This window comes from Bos indicus x Bos taurus, chromosome 8, assembly GCF_003369695.1.
Source record: "Bos indicus x Bos taurus breed Angus x Brahman F1 hybrid chromosome 8, Bos_hybrid_MaternalHap_v2.0, whole genome shotgun sequence".
NCBI lineage: Eukaryota > Metazoa > Chordata > Mammalia > Artiodactyla > Bovidae > Bos > Bos indicus x Bos taurus.
In genome coordinates, this window is record NC_040083.1 from 59,718,940 (window position 1) to 59,742,013 (window position 23,074).

The 23,074-nt window shown below is 51.1% G+C and overlaps 2 protein-coding genes across 10 annotated transcripts; one reads left to right on the forward strand and one right to left on the reverse strand.

Annotated features, from left to right (window-relative positions):
• The first annotated feature begins 1,483 nt into the window (after nucleotides 1-1,483).
• On the forward strand, nucleotides 1,484-20,166 carry NPR2 (natriuretic peptide receptor 2). Of its 7 annotated transcripts, none has more exons than XM_027549630.1 (23): nucleotides 1,508-2,947; nucleotides 3,329-3,430; nucleotides 3,804-4,009; nucleotides 9,890-10,003; nucleotides 10,285-10,420; nucleotides 10,664-10,758; nucleotides 10,993-11,125; nucleotides 11,357-11,441; nucleotides 12,011-12,140; nucleotides 12,303-12,377; nucleotides 12,589-12,666; nucleotides 12,897-13,001; nucleotides 13,119-13,190; nucleotides 15,998-16,157; nucleotides 16,332-16,487; nucleotides 16,589-16,757; nucleotides 16,920-17,066; nucleotides 17,557-17,680; nucleotides 17,870-17,938; nucleotides 18,991-19,165; nucleotides 19,237-19,335; nucleotides 19,604-19,695; nucleotides 19,826-20,166. In XM_027549630.1, exons 1-23 carry the CDS (start codon nucleotides 2,281-2,283, stop codon nucleotides 19,889-19,891), a joined length of 3,255 nt encoding a protein of 1,084 aa, XP_027405431.1. In that variant the 5' UTR covers nucleotides 1,508-2,280; the 3' UTR covers nucleotides 19,892-20,166. The 7 variants fall into 7 exon arrangements, with proteins under 7 accessions (XP_027405436.1, XP_027405433.1, XP_027405431.1 ...); XM_027549631.1 differs by having other exon boundaries at nucleotides 12,020-12,140; XM_027549635.1 differs by lacking the exon at nucleotides 3,329-3,430 and having other exon boundaries at nucleotides 1,484-2,947; nucleotides 12,020-12,140.
• A 98-nt stretch (nucleotides 20,167-20,264) lies between these two features.
• SPAG8 (sperm associated antigen 8) lies at nucleotides 20,265-22,884 on the reverse strand. Of its 3 annotated transcripts, XM_027549639.1 has the most exons (7): nucleotides 22,528-22,884; nucleotides 21,591-22,431; nucleotides 21,315-21,489; nucleotides 21,081-21,126; nucleotides 20,882-20,996; nucleotides 20,689-20,751; nucleotides 20,265-20,580 (listed from the first exon to the last, which is right to left on the reverse strand). In XM_027549639.1, the coding sequence occupies exons 1-7, from the start codon at nucleotides 22,563-22,565 to the stop codon at nucleotides 20,404-20,406; spliced, it is 1,455 nt and encodes a 484-aa protein (XP_027405440.1). In that variant the 5' UTR covers nucleotides 22,566-22,884; the 3' UTR covers nucleotides 20,265-20,403. The 3 variants fall into 3 exon arrangements, with proteins under 3 accessions (XP_027405440.1, XP_027405441.1, XP_027405439.1); XM_027549640.1 differs by lacking the exon at nucleotides 21,081-21,126 and having other exon boundaries at nucleotides 20,882-21,006; XM_027549638.1 differs by having other exon boundaries at nucleotides 20,265-20,751.
• Between the last annotated feature and the right edge of the window lie 190 nt (nucleotides 22,885-23,074).

A 23,074-nucleotide genomic window follows, 5' to 3' on the forward strand; every position in this document is an offset into this window, starting at 1 on the left:
TTGCACTAACAGTGTCAGGAGCTGGAACTGGAGTTACAAGTCTAGTTTAAAGAGCTATCCAAAGGTTTCCATTTCTACTGGCTTGAGGGCAAAAGAGGTTGTTGGGGGGCTTGCCTTTGGCCTCTGAGCCCAAGGGATTCCAAATGAATGCTCCGCAAAGGTAAGCCTGTATCATTCAGCTTTGTGCATTCATCCCCATAGCTTGTGCAAGGCAGACAGTGTTCAATAAAGAAATATTGTACCTGAGAATAAAATGGCATTGTCCTTTAGTTCCCTCCCCAAACCACTAGGTGTCGCCTCCACCTCAGAGAAACTAAGCCCCTCCTCTCCCTGCACACCCACCCTTCTCGCTCTACTCCGGGAGCTTTCAGCTTCTTGGAATTGTGATTGCTGGAGAAGTGGCCTGAAGCAGGAGATGCACTGTGGCTCTTGGGAGGGGGGAGGAAAATGGGTTGATGTGCATCTCCTTAATGACAATTTGAGGAAAACTCCCTAAGGTCCCATGGCAGTTCCTCCCAGCAACCATGATTTCATCCCTCCCAAGCTAGTCCTGGCAATCAGAACAGCTCCTCCAGATCTGGGGTGTCTGGGGTGAGCCTTCTAGGCTGGATGCTTAGGAGGGAGGGTGGAACCCAAAGGGGACACAGTGGGCTTCCACTGCTGGAAATGTTCTGCTGAGTCAGTCCCTGAGCTTTTGTCGGTTGCGAGCCTGGGCTGTGAAGGAAGACAAAGAGAAGAGGCTGTTCTGGGGTCCTGCCCAGGAACAGATGGTGTGATGGAAGCCCAGAGGGCTGTGGTGGCCTCTGAGGACCCGGGAGGGCACAGACGGGGCGTAGGGCCAGGAAGAGAGATTGGAGAGTTAAGTCTTAAGGAAAAGGGAGACTCATGGACTTCGTAAGGACTAGGGAAAAATCGGTCCTTGGGACACCTTGGTCCTGGAGGGGCCTGTTCTTCCAGGAGCAAGCATGTTTTGCTGGTGAAGAGGAGAGAGAGTTCGCAGCAGTGAGAAGGGTGGTGTGGCTCGCTAGGTGGAGGACCAGTGAGGATACCAAATACGTGGGGGTTCCAGACTTCTTCCTGAGGCTGGAGTGTCTGAGGGACTCGGGGAAATTGAGAAAGGAGACCCTAAGAAGAGCGGGATGTGCGAGGGCCGTGTAGAGAGGCCCTGGCTCCTGGGAGTGACATGGACAGCGCGCGCTGGGGTGGCCCGGGGGGCCCGGAGGAGACCGGGCAGGCCTCAAAGTGAGGGGACGCCCTGAACCTCGCCGGCCTGGGAGGCCCTTGCGCGGCGCCCCCTGGGTGGGTGTGAGACCTGGGAGGTCCCCGGGCGGCCGGGTAGGGGTGGGGGGGGGTCCGGGGGGGCGGGTTGGGGGAGACAGCAGGCGCCGGAGGGTGGGGCCGGGCGGGGGAGAAGGAGGGGCCGCGGGGAGGGGGCGGGGAAGGCGCGGGGCGGGGGCGGGCGGCTTGCCCGGGGAGTCGCACTCGGCCGCCGCCGGCGCAGCGAGCGGAGACGGCCGGGCCGCGGCGACCTGACCCGGACGAGCGGCGCGCCCGGGGGCCCAGGCAGGGGGCGGGAGGAAGCGCGGGGCTGCGCCGGCCGCCCGGGCCCAGGAGAAGCGGAGCAGAGAGGAGCTGGGACACGGGCAGGGCCGCCGCAGCTCCGGATGGGACCAGCGCCCTGGGCCCGTTAGTCCAAGCAGGAGCTTCGGGAGAAGCCTTCTCCGGGAGATTCACCCCTGCCTTCCCTCCCCTCCGGCCCAGGCCTCGCTTCGCTCCCCGCCGCCCATGGTCCCAGTCCTTCCGCCGCGCCAGCCCCCTCCCACCTTACCCCCCTGGTCCTCCTTTCCGCAGCTCTCTGCCCTCCTAGCCCCTTCGGCCGTGAGGTGCCCCCCAGGCCTTCTCTTTATACCAGCCTGTCCCCCACCCCCACCCCATCCCAGTCTCGGATCCCCTTTTGCTCCTCAGCTTCAGATTCATCAGCCGACTTCACCCCTCACTGTCCACATCCCAGTCACAGGCCCCCTCGGTCCCGCCGTCCTCCTGCCACCCTACCCTTAGTCCTCCTCAGTCTCTGCCCTGGGCTGCTGGACCCAGTCCTCACCCGCTCCCTCCTTTTCCTCGCCCATCCTTGCCCCTCTCCTGTGTCCCAACCCTCCTGGCTCATCATCATTTCTCTTCTGGCGGTCTTCCCCTGGTTCCAGGCTGGGTGGTGCTGGTGTCTCCCCCGTAGGCCCGCCTGGCCCAGGGTTCTGGGGGCGGTGGCGCCGCCGCTTTCTCCCCATGGCACTGCCATCTCTCCTGCTGGTGGTGGCAGCCCTGGCAGGTGGGGTGCGTCCTCCCGGGGCGCGCAACCTGACGCTGGCGGTGGTGCTGCCCGAACACAACCTGAGCTATGCCTGGGCCTGGCCACGGGTGGGTCCCGCTGTGGCGCTTGCCATGGAGGCGCTGGGCCGGGCGCTGCCCGTGGACCTCCGCTTTGTCAGCTCTGAGCTGGACGGTGCCTGCTCTGAGTACCTGGCCCCTCTGCGCGCTGTGGATCTCAAGTTGTACCATGACCCCGACCTTCTGTTGGGCCCGGGTTGCGTGTACCCCGCTGCCTCTGTGGCTCGCTTTGCCTCACACTGGCGCCTTCCCCTGCTGACCGCGGGTGCTGTGGCCTCTGGTTTTTCGGCTAAGAGTGAGCATTACCGAACCCTGGTGCGCACTGGCCCCTCTGCTCCTAAGCTGGGTGAGTTTGTAGTGATGCTCCACGGGCACTTCAATTGGACTGCCCGTGCTGCCTTGCTGTATCTGGATGCTCGCACAGATGACCGGCCTCACTACTTCACCATCGAGGGAGTCTTTGAGGCCCTGCAGGGCAGCAACCTCAGTGTACAGCACCAGGTGTATGCCCGTGAGCCGGGGGGCCCTGAGCAGGCTACCCACTTCATCCGGGCCAACGGGCGCAGTGAGTGTGGCCCGGGCTGTGTTAGGGCTAGGGGAGGAGGGTTGCGGTGTCCCTGGGGCTCAGCACTGGGAGGCTGTAGATGTAGATAGGTGTTGAGGAGCTGATGGTGGTGGTTGGGATCAATAAGCAGACATGGATGGAGCTCCTGGGAGAGGCCCGAGGCATTGTATTGGGGCGGGGGGTGGGGTGGGGTGGGGTGGCGGCGCTGCTGGTGGCCGTTCACAGGTAGTGTGAACAAGGAATAAGATAGCATGGAGGGTGAAGCTTGGGTCAGGGAGAGTATGGGGTTGGGGGACGTTGAATCTGGAGAGCAATGTGAGTGCCCTGGAGTAGTGAATGTAGTTGATGGTCACTCCAAAATGTGTGCCTGTCTGTGAGCAGAGACTTCTCAGACTGGGCTGCCAAGACCCCTTGGAGGCATAAGAAGAGTGAGGACTCTGTTAATGGGCTTTGAGGTACAGCAGATTTGGTGGGGAAAGACAGGTAAAGCTCACACTGAGAGAAATTCTGAGCAATCAGTGCCTTTGAGCCTAGGGAGAGGCAGGGCAGAGTGGGGGAGTGAGGAGGTCTGGGTGGGGAGCAGAAGGCAGGGCTCTGGGAAGGGGAGGGGCTCTAGGGATAGCTCCCTTCCTTTGGAGTCTGGAGTCAGGCTCTGACTTCTGCCAGATGGTCCTTATGGCCCCAGGGTACTTATGACATAGACTCCCAAGGGGAGGGATGGGGCACATCTGGTGGGTGGTTGATAGGTTCGGGCCTCTATTCCTTGCTAAGTGTGGAAATGCAGACGGTCAGAAAGGGGGCTGTTGAGGGTCCCAGCCCCTCTCTCAGGGGCCCCTCTGTCATGTACCTGCCGCAGTTGTGTACATCTGTGGCCCTCTGGAGATGCTGCATGAGATCCTGCTGCAGGCCCAGAGGGAGAACCTGACCAACGGGGACTACGTCTTCTTTTACCTGGATGTCTTTGGGGAGAGTCTCCGTGCAGGCCCCACACGCTCCATGGGCCGGCCCTGGCAGGATAATCGCACCCGGGAACAGGCCCAGGCCCTCAGAGAAGCATTTCAGGTATCATTTGAACCAAACTTGAAGGAAGAGGGAGAGGAACTTTTGGGGGATTCTCTTTCTCTCATAAGACCCCACAGAAGCCCCAGCAATAGGGGAGAATTGTAAACTATAGGGGTGAAAAAGGACAGAGGATTTTCTAGCCTAGTCTCACCTTTGTGGCTCTTTCTCAGTGAGTCTGCCAAGGCCACCTCTTAAGATCTTGGAATGGCTGGCTTTCCTAAGTACCAATGGTAGATATACTGTCAGGGAGAAAAGTTCAGGAGAAGATTTAGTCCCAGCCCCTGGGAGGGCTTCCACCCTTTCTGAAGAGGTGAGGCATGATTGCAGTACAGTTAGATATAAGTATGAGATAGGATGTGATTATGGGTCCTGGAAGAGATGCTAAGAACTTGAGTGATTCAGAGGAGAGAGTCACTGTGGGCTGGGTTTAGGGATGGCTTTTATAAAGGAAGCAAGACTCTATTGTGACTTTAAAGACAGATGTTGTTTTCCTAGTCAGAGTGGGAAAGAGGATCCAGGAGGCTAAGAGAAAAAGACAGGAATGGACCTGTTTGGAGCTCCAAGGCAAACTGACCTGATAAGAAAGAGTGGTTCACTTGGGACAGATTATAAGAAATAATGTTGCAGGGGTAGCCTCAGCTTAAGAAGAGCCCTGAACCTAAGATTGAGGTGCTTGGACTTGAATGGCTGAGTTTTCGAGGTTGGTTTGTGTTTGTTTTTTGTGATGAGAAGTATACTGACAGAATTCAGGTTGGATTGGAAGAGGAGAAGATGGGAGGCAGTGAGACCACCTGTATGTGCTAGCCTAGAATGAGGCCTAGAGGTATGGGCTTGAGCTGTGGTAAGGATGCGTGTTTGCTCATTTGTGTCTGACTCTTTGCAACCCCATGGATTGTGGCCCGCTAGGTTCTTCTGTCCACAGGGTTTTCCAGGCAGGAATACTGGAGTGAGTTGCTATTTCCTTCTCCAGGGGGTGTTGATGATAGCAGGAATGAAAAGAAACGGATGTGAGAAACAACTTGTAGGGAGAAGGGACATGACTCTGTTCACTTCTCTGCTCAAAACTTTAAATGACTGATTTCCTACTGAATGAAGTCCTGACTCCTTATCATGACCTTTAAGATTTTCTACAGTCTGTTCTCAACCCACTTTTAAAATCTTACTTTCCAGTACTGCTGAGTATGTCAGCGGCTAGACCTCTCTCAAATCCGCAACCAAACGCTGCCCCCCATCTTTATGCTCTCTGCTCCTTCTGTTCACAGTGCTCTTCCTCCCTTCACCCCAAATCTCTGCCTCTTAAAATCATACCCATGAATTGCTCCCCTCTTCTTCCACCAATTTTTCACCGATTTGTGTGCATAAGTATTTTTTTTAACTTATTTATGCATATCCCTCCTTTTCCCAAAAGGATTTGAGGTGGCATATGGGATAACCTTAAGGTCCTTTCAACCCTTAGATTCTAAGTAGGTATGTATAAGTGCTGGACTTGTTTGGCCACCTTCTTCAGTAAGTGAGGTTTTATATGACTGGTTTTTTTTTTTTTTTTAATTGGAGGATGGTTGCTTACGATATTTGTGTTGGTTTCTGCCACACATCAGTAGGAATCAGCCACAGGCATACATATGTGCCCTCCCTCCTGAGACCCCCTCCCATCTCCCTCCTCAGCTCACCCCTCCAGGTTGTCACTGCGCACTGGGTTGAGCTCCCTGTGGCTGTGGTGTGATTTTGTATTTGGTTGCATCTGACTGTGAATGACACATCTGTTTGCCCTCCTGAGTCTGTGACTGTCACACATGAACACAGGCAGTGACAGGACAGGCTTTGTTGATACTGTAACTTTTGCCTAAAACGACCTTCTCACCTTTTGTCTGTCTGAATAAGGCATTCTTTAGGACTCAGATCAGTTATCTTCCCTTCTAGAAACAATCCCTGAATCCTCAGGCTGGACCGGATTTCCCACTGTTGTGTCGAACTGTCTGCTCTGGAAGTTACTATTCAGTCAATGTTTGAGTCACCTGAAGACTGACTCATTCTATTCGAGTTTATTGAGCACCTGTTAAGTCCCAGTCGCTGTGCTAGGTACTAGTATACAGCAGAGAACATGACAGATATAGTCCCTGCCTTTTTGGAGTCCACATCCAGTAGAGTAGACCAACATAAACAAATAAGCAATAATACTAGTACAGAACAAATTGTGATGTGGTATGGTACTTTAAAAAAAAAAGGAATGGAGTGGTTTGAGAAGAGAGTAATAAGGGAATTGTGCTTTCGCTACCGTGGTCAAGGAAGGTCTCCCTGACCCTCCCATATGGGAAGACTCCACAGCCTTCTGGGCCACATTTTCTTTGCTGAGGGAACATCTCTCTCTCTTGTGGGAGAATTCCTATCAGCCAAGAGGCCCCAGCACTTAGGATAGGGGAGGAGGGATATAGTCCACTAACAATTAGTTACTGACAATTGGTCTTTCAACATTGTGGGAAGTGGGACACCCACCCCTCCATGCAGTCAAAAATCTGAGCATCACTTTACAGTCGGGCCTTCCCATCAGAAGTTCCACATCTGTGGATTCAGCCGACCATGGATCATACAGTACTGTGGTCTGTGTTTACTGGAAAAAAAAAAAGCCGCATCATCAGTGGACCCATGCTGATACCTGAGTTCATACCCATGTTGCTCAAGGGCCGACTATAAATTAATTCTCAGCTCTCCCACTCACTGTAGGCATTATTAAGACAGAAAAGCAAAGAGAGAGGTTTTGCTACAGTATAAGAGAAGGGGCAGTCAAGAACATGCCAACGGGAAAATCAAGGTAGTGAGGTGGGGAGAGAGGGTGATGGGGTATCCTCTGACAAAGCTCTTCTTAGCCTTTTCTGATCCTGAAGCCGGGCAGGGGGTTAGGGAGATTGTGTGGTCAGTTTCAGACAAGGATGAAAGAGCAGAGAGGCCACACCCCAGACATACCTGGCCCACTGTGGTCCTGGACCAGGCTAACCTGGAGAAGGCGGCAGCAGAGGTGAGGAGCTCCTGATACAGATATCCACGGCTTTCCAGGCGGGTGTCGTGCCCAAGGAAAGGGTCCCGGCTCTTGCTGGATACTAGCTAGAGTTGGGGAGGAGACCCTAAAATTAAGTATGTTGCTATGATTTTTAAATGTCATTAAACCGTAGCTGCTAGAGGGCAGGGATCATACCTATCTGTGTAGTCCATGTGCCCAGCACGTGTTTACTGAGTTAAATCAAGGTGTGTGTTGGGAAGAGGGGGACAGAGTCAGGAATTGTTCTAGAGAGGAGTAGAGCTGGCAGATACTATAAACCGAGATGATCAGTCAGGAGAGGGGAAAATAAGTAGATACAGTGGAGCTAAACAAATGACTCAGCTCTAAGGACCCAGAGCCTCTGTCTGGACATTTTGGAACATTAGACAGACTGGCCCAGAAACCCAGGCAGAAGCCACCACCTAGGTGACCAGCATGAGACTGGGTTACAGAGGGGGGACTCCAGCATCTAGAATGGAAGTTAGCACTAAACCAAGGGCTGTGTGGGGCAGCATCTCTTCTAGAGACCACCATTCTGTCCATTAATCGGGGTTAGGTGTGGGTGGGCCCACAGGCTGAGCCAGGTGTCTGCTGCCCTTCCACATTTCCTGGGTGCCCTTCTGGCTTCCATCACAGCTGCACTCATTTTTGGCAGCCTTTGCTTGCTTTTTTTTTCCCACCTGGGGTCCCCTATGAAATGGGACACAATGACCTACCTCTTTACCTTCTCTCTAGCCCCTGAGCAAGAACAGCAATTCTTTGGAGGTTCTTCTGCTTCTCTCTCTCTTTTTTAGTAGCTAGTAACCACAGCAGAAGAGTCTAGCATAGCAGTTTTCAATGTGTGGTCTTGGGATCCTGGGGGCCCCTGGAATCCTTTTATGGGGACCGTGAGGTCAAAACTATTTTAAAAATACTGAGATGTTATTTGCCTCTGTCACTCTCATTCTTCCATGATTGTACAGTGGAGTTTTCCAGAGGCTACGTGATGTGAGATGATGTCATCACTCTGGCAGCTATAGAAGGTGTGCTTGTGTATTCTTGTGCTTTAAAACTTTGTCAGTTTTTATTTCTCCTATGGTAAATATTGATAGATGTAATCCAAATTACGGACTCCTTGGAGTCCTCCGTAATTTCTAGTAGTAAGGGGTTGTGAGACCAAAAACATTTGAGAACTGCTGTTCTAGCAAACAAACAAACCTAGGGAATTACTTTTTAAAAAGCACTGGAAATCTATTATCAACATTTGTATTGAAATGTAAATTGTGTGAAGCCTGATCTTTTCAAGTTTCTTTTTGTAATGTTTAAACATTTTATTTATTTATTTTGCTGTGCTGGGTCTTCATTACTGCGTGTGGGCTTTCTCTAGTTGTGGTGAGTCAGGGCTACGGTCGTTGCAGTGTGTGGGCTTCTCGTTGCAATGGTTTCTCTTGTTGTGGAGTGCGGGCCCTAGAGCGTAGGCTCTGCAGCTGTGGCGCATGGACTCAGTTGCTCTGTGGCATGTGGGATCTTCTCGGACCAGGGCTCAAACCTGTATCTTTTGCATTGGCAGGTGGATTCTTAACAACTAGACCACCAGGGAAGTCCCTCGAGTCTTTTAACTAACTTTTTGCACTGTCAACCATATCCTACCTTTCTGTTTTTATTTTATTCATTGAGTAAGTGTTCCTGAATGAACCCTTCCAGCCCCACCCTCAGTCTCCCTCTCCTTTTTAATTCTGCCTGACAATGGGAGAGTATTAGCAATGTGTGGTCAAGCATTCACACGCTCCAGTAAGAATAATTACCTCAGTAGGCAAACTCTAGTCTATATATTGAATATGTGTTATAAACTGACTTCACTATTTCGTACCTGGAGTGAATTGATCTAGAATAGATCATAAGTAATGTATCTAGTATCTCTACAGTACTTTAGGGATTAAAGACATGGATTAACACAATTGCTAGAAATGACTAGTTTTAATCTTTCATTTCACAAAATATATTGATCTAAAGTCTTTCCCCAAAGTTGCCATGCCAGTTTTCTGACCAAGGCAGAGAGGCTAGTGATTGTGGAGGCCTGAGGTGCAGGCCGAGGCCAGGAAGGGGGAAGTGTGGGAGGGCGGTGGGAGCCAGGCAGGCACCCCCGTGGAAGACAGAGAAATGCTGACCGTGGCCAGTGAGAAGTGTGCACAGCTGAGACCACATGTGTCACTGGCTTACCTGTGAGGTGTGTGTGGGCATGGGACCGTGTGCTTTCCTTGTGACTCATGACTTGTGGGACTAGGCTGGTATGCAGGGCAGTACTGCATATAGTGGGTGTTCTACACACGTTAAAGGAATGGGCTCGTGGCTTTTTACCGATGGAATCACTGTCTCAAAGTATTTCCCCCACTTGTCATAGGACCTGAAATCTCTTTAACTCACTGGGTGGAAGCACTGGGCCAACATTCTGCTGATAGTATTAGCAGTATTAACACCAGGGAGAGAAGCTGTTGCTCAGGGTTGTCCTTGCTGGTAACAGGTACCCAGAAAGGAAGGGACCGAGGAGCCTTGAGGGATAGTAGGAGCTTCAGGAAGATGAAGAGCCCATTTGGGGGATGGAGTTGACTTTGTCTGTTTCTTAGTCTCCACATTCCCGGAACCATCCATAGACAGATGGTTCTATCTACCTTGTATGGAGGAGTGCCACCCCTTCTCCCAGATGTATTAAACACACACACAGAGTGTTTAGTATCCTCTCAGCCTTCAGGGTCAGCCATGTACATTTTATATCATGTGTATTTCACCACGTCTCTCTATCCTGCTTCCTCTCTTCCCCTAATTCCCATCTTGAATCCTTTTCACTCTCCCATGTGCTGTGGATCCAGACGGTATTGGTCATCACATACCGAGAACCCCCGAATCCTGAGTACCAGGAATTCCAGAATCGTCTTCTGATTAGAGCACGGGAGGATTTTGGTGTGGAGCTGGCCCCTTCCTTGGTAAGCAGATCTCTCTCTCCCTGAGAGTCAGGCCAGGCTTTGAGGAAAGGCTCTTCTCCCTAACTCAGAATACAGCCTTGGCCACAGAGCCAGCCCTACTGTGGGGGGCTTCCATCTGGGTTTTTCCGTCTGCCCTAGTGAGGCAGGGATGGCCCCTTAGTTATGGGAGGAGGGAAGAAAGCAAACCAGGAGGAGAAGAAGAGACCTCAGAGATGGGAGGGGGGCTGGAGAAGGGGCCTGGCAGGACCTTTGGAGAGCACTGCTGAAGTTACCACCCCCAGATGAACCTCATTGCTGGCTGCTTCTACGATGGGATCCTTCTGTATGCCGAAGTCCTGAACGAGACCATACAGGAGGGAGGCACCCGGGAAGATGGACTTCGAATTGTTGAGAAGATGCAAGGACGAAGATACCGTGGTAATGGAGAGGGTCAGATGAGGGCCAGAGTGCTGCTTTCAGGCTCAGGAGTGGAGTGGGCAGAGGCAAACACAGACACCAGGGGCAGGAGAGAGAGTTAGCTGGGGTCAGAGCACCCGGCTGAGGTGGACACATGCTAAGAATGGGGGCAGGGACGGACCACCAGGTAACTAGAGGGCTTGGGAAGATAGGAGAGGGACCAAGGGCAGATCTCCAAGTAAGGGGTGCTCCTTTCTGTCTTAGGTGTAACTGGACTGGTCGTTATGGACAAGAACAATGACCGGGAGACTGATTTTGTCCTGTGGGCCATGGGAGACCTGGTTTCCGGGGACTTTCAGGTGATGGGGGAGGAGGCAGGGAAGAGAGTGTGGGGCCCACAAACCCAGCTTTTAGGATCCTTTTGGGGGAAGAACCAAAGGCACTGGAGGCAGGGCCTTACTTTCTCTCCTGGAGCTGCATGATAGTGGTGGGGGGAGTGGCAGGTTGGGGAGAAAAGCAGCAAAGTAGCTGGGTATGGGGCGAGGAGGCTGGTGGGAGCAGGCCTGTGGGCCCCGTTCTCTCCATCCTCACAGCCTGCAGCCCACTACTCGGGAGCCGAGAAGCAGATTTGGTGGACAGGACGGCCCATCCCCTGGGTGAAGGGGGTCCCACCCCTGGACAATCCCCCCTGTGCCTTTGACATGGACGACCCATCCTGTGATAAAAGTGGGTGTGTGCAGGGACTGGGAGCAGCTCTTCCTCCCTTTGCTTTCCTTTCTCTTATTCCTCCTCATGCACCCCCTGCCCCCGACTCTTTGCTCTGTTTCACCTGTCTCCTCTACCCCCTCCCTCCTCTCTACCTCGAGATGGGTCTGCTCCCTGCACCTAAGAGCATCGCCCCCTTCTGGCTCACAAGGCCACACACAGTCTTTCTCAGGGTCCCCCTCTCCCCTTCAGCTCCACTTTCAACTCTGGCAATTGTGGCACTGGGCACAGGAATCACCTTCATCATGTTTGGTGTTTCCAGCTTCCTCATTTTCCGGTGAGTTCTGAGCTTTCCGCTGACAGGCTCCCTTAGCTGTAACTCCGTCGTCTCTAACCTTTCTTGTCATTTGTCTTTTAGCCTTGGTCTTGTTTCCCCGCCCCGACTTTGGTCTGGACTGGGTACACTAGTTTAGAATTACTGATTTTGAGTGGGGTCTTCTATGGGCAAAGGTGAACTTTCCATGGATGCTACCATGGCACTAGTGCTACCACCTGCCAGTGCAGGAGACATAAGAGATGTGGGTTCAATTCCCTGGAGGAGGGTATGGCTACCCACTCCACTGTTCTTGCCTTGAGAATTCCATGGACAGAGGAGCCTGGTGGGCTGTAGTCCATAGGGTTGCAAAGAGTCGGGCAGCATTTTAAGCAGGTACTTTATTTTCAGCCTCTGTGTTTTTACATAAGCACAGGGCTTGTGTCCGACCCACAGAGAGTGCTTCACTCTCTCTCTGTCCTGTCTCTCGGTGTGACAACTGCAGCCTCAAGAGCTGCCAGGAAGCCCCCGCCACCCTGCAGCTGGCTTCTGGGGTGGTAGGATCGGGCTTGCCAGTCAGCTGAGGGGTGCAGTCCTTACAGAAAACTGATGCTGGAGAAGGAGCTGGCCAGCATGTTGTGGCGCATCCGCTGGGAAGAGCTGCAGTTCGGCAATTCAGAGCGATGCCACAAGGGTGCAGGCAGTCGCCTCACGCTGTCGTTGGTGAGCCCTCCTCTCAGCTGCCCCTCCGCTTCCCTCTGAGTGCCTGTCCTTTCATACCCTGGACCTTTCCCAGCACATCAGCCTGTAATGATAGCGCCTGCACCACCACCACCATCTAATGTTCCTTTCATCCTTCCGCCTCCATGTTGCCCTTGGCCCCAGCGGGGATCCAGTTACGGCTCGCTCATGACAGCCCATGGGAAATACCAGATCTTTGCCAACACCGGTCACTTCAAGGTGAACAGTCATCCGCTTATTCTGGTCCCCACCATTTCATCCTGTCTCATCCTCATCTTTCACCTCTTCCCGTGACCCTCTGCCCCTTGTCAGCCTCCTCTCTCTGTCCAGCTGAGCTCCTGGGTGCTCCCACAGTTCTCTAGTCTTTCCCAGCACCCAGAGGCTCCTTCAGAGATTCACGTTCCTCTTCCCCTTTCACCCCTACCCTCAGGGAAACGTTGTGGCCATCAAGCATGTGAATAAGAAGCGCATTGAGCTGACCCGGCAGGTTCTGTTTGAACTGAAACATGTAAGTCCTGGTGTATGGGTTGAGGGCCCAGGATAGACACGGATGTGGAAGGGGAAGGAGAGGACTAGGGAATAGTAATACTGGCTGGGAGGGCAAGTGGGTCATTTGTAAATGACTTTGAGTTGTGAGTACAATTAAGAGAAAGGTCCTCTCCTGTAGTGGTAGATTTCTGTATCTAATTTTTAGCTCTTTGAATTCTCTTTTCTTCCTTTTTTTTTCCTTTTGGCTAGATGAGAGATGTTCAGTTTAACCATCTCACTCGCTTCATTGGTGCCTGCATAGACCCTCCCAACATTTGCATTGTCACCGAGTATTGTCCTCGTGGGAGTTTACAGGTGTGGGATCTAGGTGGGGATTATGGGGCCAAGGGAGATAGACCCAAAATTACATCAACTGTGTGGGTGACAGTGGGGCGAGGATAGTCACATCATCTATTCCATGTCACCTACCAGGATATTCTGGAAAATGACAGCATCAACCTGGACTGGATGTTTCGTTATTCACTCATTAATGACCTTGTTAAGGTGAGTCTTCCCCACTCCTTGAGTTCATCCACATTAATAATGCCTCCTTTTTTCTGTCTTTGCTTAGGATTTCTCTTCCTGGTCCTCTAAAAATTCCATTCTCTCCACTTCCCCTTATTCTGAAGATTGGCTAATAATGGGTAAACAAGGGATCTGGGGCTTTCAATTAGGAGGAATGAGTTTTATTTGCCACAAAGAGTCTTCATAGGAAACTTTTGTTTTCCTACACTAGACACCTCAAATCTCTCTCCATCATCCTTTTATTTTTTTTAACCTCCAAGAGTTTATATTAAAATCTCTTAGCAGGGAAAAATGAATGGGGTCTTCAAACATACTTATCTTCTGGGTTTTTTACTCTCATTTTTCTCTGTCATTTACCCTCTAGCCAATATTTGGCACATTTGCTCTTTTGTTCAGAAAAACTGAAATTCAAAAAGAACATTTTACTAAGTAAATGTAAAGTTTAAATTTACATAAAAAAAGTAAGTTTTACTTACTTCTCTAAATAAAACTGAGAAGCCAAGGAAAACGATGCTGATCATTTGGTATCTAAGATGCTGCTGCTACTGCTGCTGCTGCTGCTGCTGCTAAGTCGCTTCAGTCGTGTTTGCCTCTGTGCGACCCCAGAGACGCCAGCCACCAGGCTCCCCCTGGGATTCTCCAGGCAAGAACACTGGAGTGGGTTGCCATTTCCTTCTCCAGTGCATGAAAGTGAAAAGTGAAAGTGAAGTCACTCAGTCATGTCCGACTCCTAGTGACTCCATAGACTGCAGCCTACCAGGCTCCTCTATCCATGGGATTTTCCAGGCAAGAGTACTGCAGTGGGTTGCCATTGCCTTGTCCATCCAAGATACTAGGCTTCATCTATTTTCAAGTGACCCAGAGATCCATGGATTTGTGGAGATCTAAATTTGCATCTTGGAGAAGGCTGCAGTCCATGGGGTCGCTAGAGTTGGACACGACTGAGCGACTTCAATTTCACTTTTCACTTTCATGCATTGGAGAAGGAAATGGCAACCCACTCCAGTGTTCTTGCCTGGAGAATCCCAGGGACGGGGGAGCCTAGTGGGCTGCCATCTATGGGGTTGCACAGCAGCAGCAGCAAATTTGCATCTTGCATATGTGTTTAGAAGCAAGTCCCTGGGTCAGTGAGCTAGCCTAGTGGATCACCTATACCACACCTGATCTGGCTTTGGTTATTCTGATGAGTTCTAATGAAGTTATTTTAAAAATTTTGTGTGTAATGTAAAGTTTGCCATCACATGAGAGAGAAATTATTAGGTCACGTTGATGTGGTACTCAACTGGAGGTGTGATGATAAATTATAAGAAAAACATGACTCTTAAGAGAGCAATGATTTGATGGAAAGGTGATTTATAACAAATCCAGAAGCCTAATCATATCTATATTCACAAATTTGGAGATTTCCAAAGGTTTGTTGATGTCAAGATGAAACAAATAAGAAGAAAGAGTTCACAGAGACTAGAGTTTTGAATTGTTTAGGCCCAAAGCTAAACATTTAGAAGAGTTTTGGTTAGCACTGTATCCTTTTTTTATTCCACCCAAACTGACTTCCCAGGGGAAGCATCACTCTATCCTCTTAGGACCTGCCTTAGAGTCCTTCACAGGCAAAGGTTCTCTCCTCTCTGGCCCTGTGGGGTCAGAAGTTTCAGGCTTCTGCATTGATTTGGCAGCTACCTCCTACCTTGGTCCATTTTCCAGAGTTTTTTTAAAAAATTATTTATGTCTCTATTTTTGGTTGTGCTAGGTCTTCACTGCTGCATGTGGGCTTTCTCTAGTTGCGGTAAGCAGGGGCTACTCTTCATTGCAGTGCATGGGCTTCTCATTGCAGTAGCTTCTCTTGTTGCAGGGCCCAGGCTCTGGTGCTCAGGTTTCAGTAGTTGTGGTTCACAGGCTTAGTTGCTCTGGGTCATGTGGGATCTTCCTGTACCAGGGATTGAACCTGTGTCCCCTGCATTGGCAGACAGATTCCCACCACTATGCCACCAGGAAAGTCCTAGGTTTTCCTGATTTACCATCTTCTCCACTTTCTCTCTGGTCCGCATTCCCTCTAGTAGATCACTTTTCTTCTCCATCTCGACCTGCCTGCCTGTTTATGATTATATGTTAAAGTTTCCAACTGGCTTATCTTCCTTGGTGCATTTAGGTAGTCTTAATACCTGGATCTCAAAGCACGCCTTCCTGAGCAGTGGCCAAGCGTTTGAGGCCATCACGGGTGTAGTATTCTTGGAGTTCACCCTCATAGTTCTGTTCCCTTCATTACTTGGAAGACAAACTACCCTTTCCAGGGTAATAGCTGATAGCTCCCCTTGTCCCTCTTCTTATGTATGTCTCCTGTCCCTGGTGCTTAGGCGCTGATATACTGCTTAAGGTACCAGGAAGAGATGGTGGTGGTTTAGTTGCTAAGTTGTGTTGGACTCTTGCAACCCTATGGAGTATAGCCTGCCAGGCTCTCTGTCCATGGGATTTCCCAGGCAAGAATACTGGAGTGAGTTGCCATGCCCTCCTCCAGGGGATCTTCCCAACTCAGGGATCAAACCCAGGTCTCCTGCATTGTAGGTGGATTCTTTACCATCTGAGCCACCAGGGAAGCCCATGGAAAAGATGACTCTCCTATTTTTGCCTGCTTCTTTAAGTGGAAACTGTACAAATGATGCCTTCCAAAATTAGCATATTGTTTTTATGGCCCTGAGATCTTTAGACAGCTAGCTAATGCCCATCTCGTGGAGAGGGGGTATCCTAAGCCAGATATGATCCAATCCTATGACTTGATCTGTATCCTGCAGGGCATGGCCTTTCTCCATAACAGCATTATTGCATCCCATGGGAGTCTCAAGTCCTCAAACTGTGTGGTGGATAGTCGTTTCGTGCTCAAAATCACAGACTATGGCCTGGCCAGCTTCCGATCAACTGCTGAACCTGATGACAGCCATGCCCTCTATGCCAGTGAGGCCTTTCCCCACAACCCACTTCTGCATTGCCCTCCCCTGGCCCTGATCATTTCCACTTAGTGAGGGTGGGAGAGGGAGATGGAGTGGCAGTACTGTGGCGAGTATTATGCGAATGAGCCCAAGTGGGCTTGGGGATTCCATCTTTGAGGACCTGGTTCCTTCTTTTCAGAGAAGCTGTGGACTGCCCCAGAACTGCTCAGTGGGAACCCCCTGCCAACCACAGGCATGCAGAAGGCTGATGTCTATAGCTTTGGGATCATCTTACAGGAGATAGCACTTCGCAGTGGGCCTTTCTACTTGGAGGGCCTGGATCTCAGCCCCAAAGGTAAGTCAATCTACTACCCAGCAAAAAAAAAAAAAAAATCTACCCAGCGCTTCCCCTACCTGGAGGACCTTTTCTTCAACCAAGCCTTTGATCACCCTCAGAGATTGTCCAGAAGGTCCGAAATGGTCAGCGGCCTTATTTCCGGCCAAGTATTGACCGGACGCAACTGAATGAAGAGCTAGTTTTGCTGATGGAGCGATGTTGGGCCCAGGACCCAGCTGAACGACCAGACTTTGGACAGATTAAGGGCTTCATTCGCCGCTTTAACAAGTAAGAGGGCATGACGGGGCAGGGGCTCCCCAGGGATAGAGGCCTCATCAGTCTTAGTGGATGAGGTGGGGCTGGTGTGGCCAAGAGGGTAGGTGGGCTGGGTAGAAAGCCCCGGAGCCTTGACCATCTTGGAGCATGTACCATATCATGGCCTCCTTCCAGGGAAGGAGGCACCAGTATATTGGACAACCTCCTGTTGCGCATGGAGCAGTATGCCAACAACCTGGAGAAGCTGGTGGAGGAGCGCACACAGGCCTACCTGGAGGAGAAACGCAAGGCTGAGGCTCTGCTCTACCAAATTCTACCCCAGTGAGACTTCTGACCCCTTCCTGAATTTTCCTTTGGTATCTGCTCTGTTGCTTTCTACCTCATCCAGCTCCTGACAACTCCCTTCCTAACCCTCAGAACCCTGCTTTGTCACATCTTTGCTACCATGAACCCATTCTGGCTCTAGACCATGTTTTTCATTCTGTCTCCAAATGAGCTGTGCTGCCTTCTTCCTGGCCTCCTATCCCTTCTTCTTAGGATGCTGCTCTACCAGAGCTTCACTCCAGTGAGTATAGGTAGAACAGTCCCATCTTAGGACATTTGGCCTGCAGCCCCAGGGATCCTCTTCCAACCCCCACCACGTGTCCACCCTATCTTGCTCTGGACTGTCAGGACTTCCCAGCCACCTTCCTTCTCCTCCCCTAGGCTCAGCTTTCATGTTAGAACCCATCTCTGCTCCAGCCATACACTCTTTTCCTCTCCCTTTGCCCACTTCTCTGAGTCTGGCTTGGACTGTACCCTTGCCTCCTAGTTCAGTGGCAGAGCAGTTAAAACGGGGAGAGACTGTACAGGCTGAGGCCTTTGACAGCGTTACCATTTACTTCAGTGACATCGTTGGCTTCACAGCTTTGTCGGCAGAGAGCACCCCCATGCAGGTGAGAGACAGGTTAGGGGCCAGGGATGGGGTGGGGACCTAGGGAAGCTTAGCTGGGGCATAGAGAAACTTGATAATAGGAAAGACTAGCTTGTTCTGGAGTTTCCATATCTTGCCACGGCTCGTGTGTTAAGAATTCTTAGAAAGTCAGGCACAAGTTTTGAGGCCTCTACTTTCCCATCCCTTTTAGGTGGTGACACTTCTTAACGATCTATATACATGCTTCGATGCCATAATTGACAACTTTGACGTCTACAAGGTGAGAGCTGGGGCCGCCCTTCCACTGACAGTCCTTTAAAAACCAGTCTCCCCAAACCCCACGTGCCTTACCTGCCCCGTGGTCAGTTTTCCTGCTTGAGTCTCCAGCATTCCAGTGCTGGAGTGCCCTTTATAGACAACTGAGGCTCTGGCACTGTAGTTGTACATCCCAGTCTAATCTCTTGTGAATCCTTGAGGCTTCCCTAATCAGAACCATCACAAGATCTAGTCTGCCACTTTTTGCCTGAGGGTATGGTCAGAGTCTAGCCATCTTTTCTCTTCATCCCCTCGACATGGAGGGAGCATACAGGATGTGGGTATAGAATGATATATTGGGATGAAGGACAAGCTATGTAGTGAAAGCTTTTTGTTGAAGTCATTGAGTCATTTAAGGTAGGCTTTATGGTGCTTGGGAGTAAAAAACGACCTGACTTTGTGGCTAACTGTGTGGCCTTGGGCAAGTAAGAGAAGCTCCTTGAGCCTCAGATATTTTATCTGTATGATGGGAATAATAGACTTATTGTGAATAAGTGCCTAACATTGTGTAGATAATAAATACCCACTCTTGTCCCTTCCCTTTGGATTCACTCTGCCATCTCTTATTTACCATAATGAAGAATTCTGATAAACTCTTTATTCGGATTTACCAATTGTTTGTATTTCCCATTTGCTTTATTAAAAAAAACTTATCTATATATCCATATAATTTTTTTCTGAACCTTTTGCAAGTAAGTGGCAGACACAGTGCCCCTTCATTCCTAAATAAGTCTGTGTGTAGTTCCTAAAAACCAGGACCTTCTCTAACACAGCTTCAGTACAGTTAACAAAGCCAAGTGCCTGCTTTCTTTCCTTTGACACTTTGGGCTATGTAGGGCTTATTTCATTGGGCCTGCTTCTCCCAGATTCTCAGGACTGGGGCACTTATTTGGCAGTCACTGTCTGGCTTCCTGGCTGCCAGGATGACTCATAGTGGTACTCAGCTTGTCTCCTCTTACTCTTCCCCATGCCCATTGATACAGATAGAGATGACCTTTTTATCCCCCTCTCAATCAGGTAGAGACGATTGGAGATGCCTACATGGTGGTATCTGGTCTCCCAGGCAGAAATGGTCAGCGTCATGCCCCAGAAATTGCTCGTATGGCCCTGGCATTACTGGATGCAGTTTCTTCCTTCCGCATCCGCCACCGACCCCATGACCAACTGCGGCTACGCATAGGGGTCCACACAGGTAGGGCTGATTCTCCCTCCTGCTCTCGTATCCACTTTCCCCAGGCTCTTCCAACCTGTTTCTTCTCACAGGGCCCGTCTGTGCTGGGGTCGTTGGCCTGAAGATGCCCCGCTATTGTCTCTTTGGAGACACAGTGAACACTGCTTCCCGAATGGAGTCTAACGGTCAAGGTGAGACATCAACCCTCAACCTCAGCCCCAGCCTCCATCTGGGTTGGCCTTTTCTTCTTTTCAGAGTTCCTCCAAATCTCTCAATTGGATAGACTGCAGTTCCTGATTTCCCCGTCCTTGGACATATTTTGGTTCTAGTGCATGTGCCCTGGGAAGACTGAGACCCTCCTGAGGGATGGTGGTTGGGTAAAGCTCTCCCTGATACTGCAGTTCTTCGGTTGCCTTTTCTTTGATTCCTCTTTCCATCATCTCTCTTGTCCTGCCCCAGCCCTGAAGATTCATGTCTCCTCTACCACCAAGGATGCCCTGGATGAACTTGGATGCTTCCAGCTAGAGCTTCGAGGGGATGTGGAGATGAAGGTGATGGCAGGCCACAGGGAGGGAGTCATGGAAAGGGAGGATCAACGTGACTGTGGAGGCTGTGGGGGAAGAGAGGGAGGTACGAGGAATAACAGAAGAATCTGAATTATCTCTGCTCCCCCAATTCCAGGGAAAAGGAAAGATGCGAACTTATTGGCTCCTAGGAGAGCGGAAAGGACCTGCTGGGCTCCTATAAACCCTACTTCTTCCCAAGTCAGACAGTCCCCTGCTGCTGGTACCTGGGTGGGCAGTAGCCATCATCTCTCCACACATCAGAAGTGGACATTGTCACATGAGATGGAAATCAACATGCATAAAACCCCCACCTTATATGGAAGCTGTTGCCCTTTGCAGCTCAGTCTTGTACATATACCTGTCCCTCTCTGGCCTGGTCTCCTTCCTCCCTACCTTCTGTAAATATCTGTATCTAGACCAGAATATTTTGGCCAAATATAAAACAAACAAACAAAACAGTTTGTGACATAGTCTGCGTTAGGGGCGGCGCCAAGGAAAGGTTCTGGGGTATGGAAACAGTAACTCACAGAATCACTGAATCAGCAGTCTCAGGATGAGAGAGAACACTTTTTATGTGAAACCCTGTCACCAAGTACAGACCAAATTCATTTCCTCCCCACCTCTCCAGTTGAGAGAGAAGGAGATTCCATATTCCACATCTACTTCCCTCCTCAGCCCTTAGATAGGAGTAGTTCAACCCCCTCCACCACCCTGCCCCCCTCCCTGACAGGCAAGGGAAGATATTTCTCCGTGTTGGGAATAACTCTCAGGTTCAAAGGGCAACGGCTGCTCTAGAGACAAAGGCACAGGTGTTGAGAAACTGCAGTTCTTCCGGAACGGTGTGTCTAGTGTCCTGATGTTACTGACACCCTGGAGGAGTGCCAGAATGAGGACGGGGCCTGCTCTGCCCCAAGCCAGGACAGAACAGCCTCCTCCCCTCCTTTCACCCACTCCCAACAGCCGGTCACCCTCACATACCGGTAGCTGAGGTGCCCTCTCTAGCCAGAAGGTTTCAGGCTGCTCTGTATGGTAGTCGTGGATCTGTGAGGGAAATACTGCATAACTCTTGGCCTGAAGAGTTAACTCTTCAGCCTCTGGGCTGGCTGCTTTCCCACAGCCTGTCAGGACCCAGCTGTACAAGAGTGGGGGGTGGGGGTGACTGCGTTCTTACCTTTGTTGGGGCAGGAGGCCCTGCCTGCACCAGCTCCTTTTTGTAGTCGTGGTGTGTCACAGACTCGACCTCAGAGTCCTTCCTTGTGGGTTCCTGCTCTGCCTGCACCTCTTTACTACAGAGACCTGGGGAGTGTCAAGGGCATTCTCCACTGACTTTTGTCCTCTCCCTCCCCATTTCCCTTCACCCAGCATCTCACCAGATTTGTTGGCGCAAGAGCATCTCCAGTATGGCTTCACGCTTCCCTGGGGGAGGTCAGAGAATGGACAGAATAGAGGAGGCTGCTTAAGAAACAGGCCCAGAAGAAACAAAGTTGGGGAAAGGAGGAAAAATTGGGTTTTGTCCTTATACCCCTCAGACAACCATAGGCCCACCTGATATTCCTTTTTTTCTCTACTGAACTCATTCTTGCCCATTCTCTCATGTTTCATACCTCGAATTGGCTGACAGTGGCTTTTTGGGGGCTGGTATGAGTCTTTCTGGGTGGTGCAGGAGGACGTGGGTGACTGTGGCTGCAGGGTCAGCGGTCCCCGGTGTCCGTGTCGGAAAAAGAAACTCTCAGAGCCATCCTGCATGACTGGGACTTGATCCAGGTAGTTGGTGGCTCTCTGTAGGCCCCAAGTTGAGTGACAATGATATCCTTCCTTGTACCCACCCCCATCAACTGGGGGCAGCCTTCAAGAAAAGGGAGCAGGTCAAACCTTAATACCTCCTCCTCCCAGTTGTAGAGAAGGCACTGGCCCCGTGGCAGTGTTTCACTGAGAACTGTACTCTTCCCTTCAACTTCGGGGGGCTTCCACAGCCCTCGGGCACCAGGTTCTGAGACTTTCAAAAATTTCCAGGATTGTTTCTGCGGTTCCCAGTGACAGTGGTGTTTGCAGCCGGTATAATTAGGGATAAGATCTCCCCTGGGGTTTCTGAAGCCTACAGGAGCAGAGAAGTTGAACCTAGGGCCATGGCCATGGCCTGGGCTATGCCTAGAATCAATAGCAGGACCAAGATCAGTGCCTTGACCAGAGCCACCGCCAGGACCCTGACCAGAGCCACCACCAGGACCAGGGCCATGGCCAGGACCTCGACCAGAGCCACCAGGACTACCACCAGGACCAGAACTGGAGCTAGGTCCAGGGTCAGAGCTGGAGTCAGGACCAGGGCTAGAGCTGGAGCCAGGAACAGGGCCAGAACTGGAGCCAGGAATAGGGCCACGGCTAGAGCTAAGGTCATTTGTAGTATAGGGATTCCGAGCAATATGGGGAAAATAGGCAGGCTGAAAGCCGAGTCTCCCGTGGCTTATCTTGTGGGTAAATCTGGGTCCAGTGTAGCGCTCTGTCAGACTGTCAGAGGAGGGCTCCGTGAGCAGGTTCCCATGAGAGTAGGGGGCTGGGCTCTTTGTCCATAATGCAGCTGCTCTGGCAGTGGAGGCGGCTGTGGCAGCTGCTGAAGCTGCTGCGGTTGCAGCTACCAGGGCAGATCTATGACGGCCATCCCAAGAAGAAAAGGGATCGGAACTGGACCCTAGTCCGTCCGAGCTGGGCTGTAAGTCTAAACATCTGAAAAAAAAAAGAAAGCGGCAAAGCTGTCAGAAGCACAGCAGTCTGTTAACTTCCTTGTCCCCTTCCGCCCGCAGCCAGAGCTGTGGCTCTCACCGCGACTGCGATCTGTCAGTAGACTCAGAGGTCTCCATCTTCCGACGCCAGCTACCGGGTTGCCATAGGGACGGCAAATCATGCCAGGAGACTGCGCAGAACTAGAGCTGGGCGGACGTGGAGGGTCAGGGTGCTGGCAAGTTCTCTGCGGGGCGGAAGTCTTAAACCCGCTGTGGTTTGGTATGGCTGCCTTCCGTCTGGATTCCCTTCCGCGTCAGCCCGGCTCTTAAAGTTCCGCTGGCCTCTGTACCTAAGCAGAACTTTTTGAGGTTTTCTAAGGTGGTTCTATGAGGTCGCACAGAGTCACACACGACTGAAGTGACTTAGCAGCAGCAGCAGCAAGGTGGTTCTTCCAGTCCAGCGTTTCTCATGATGTACTCTGCATATAAGTTAAATAAGCAGGGTGATAATATACAGCCTTGACATACTCCTTTTCCTATTTGGAACCAGTCTGTTGTTCCATGTCCAGTTCTAACTGTTGCTTCCTGACCTGCATATAGGTTTCTTAAGAGGCAGGTCAGGTGGTCTGGGATTCCCATCTCTTTCA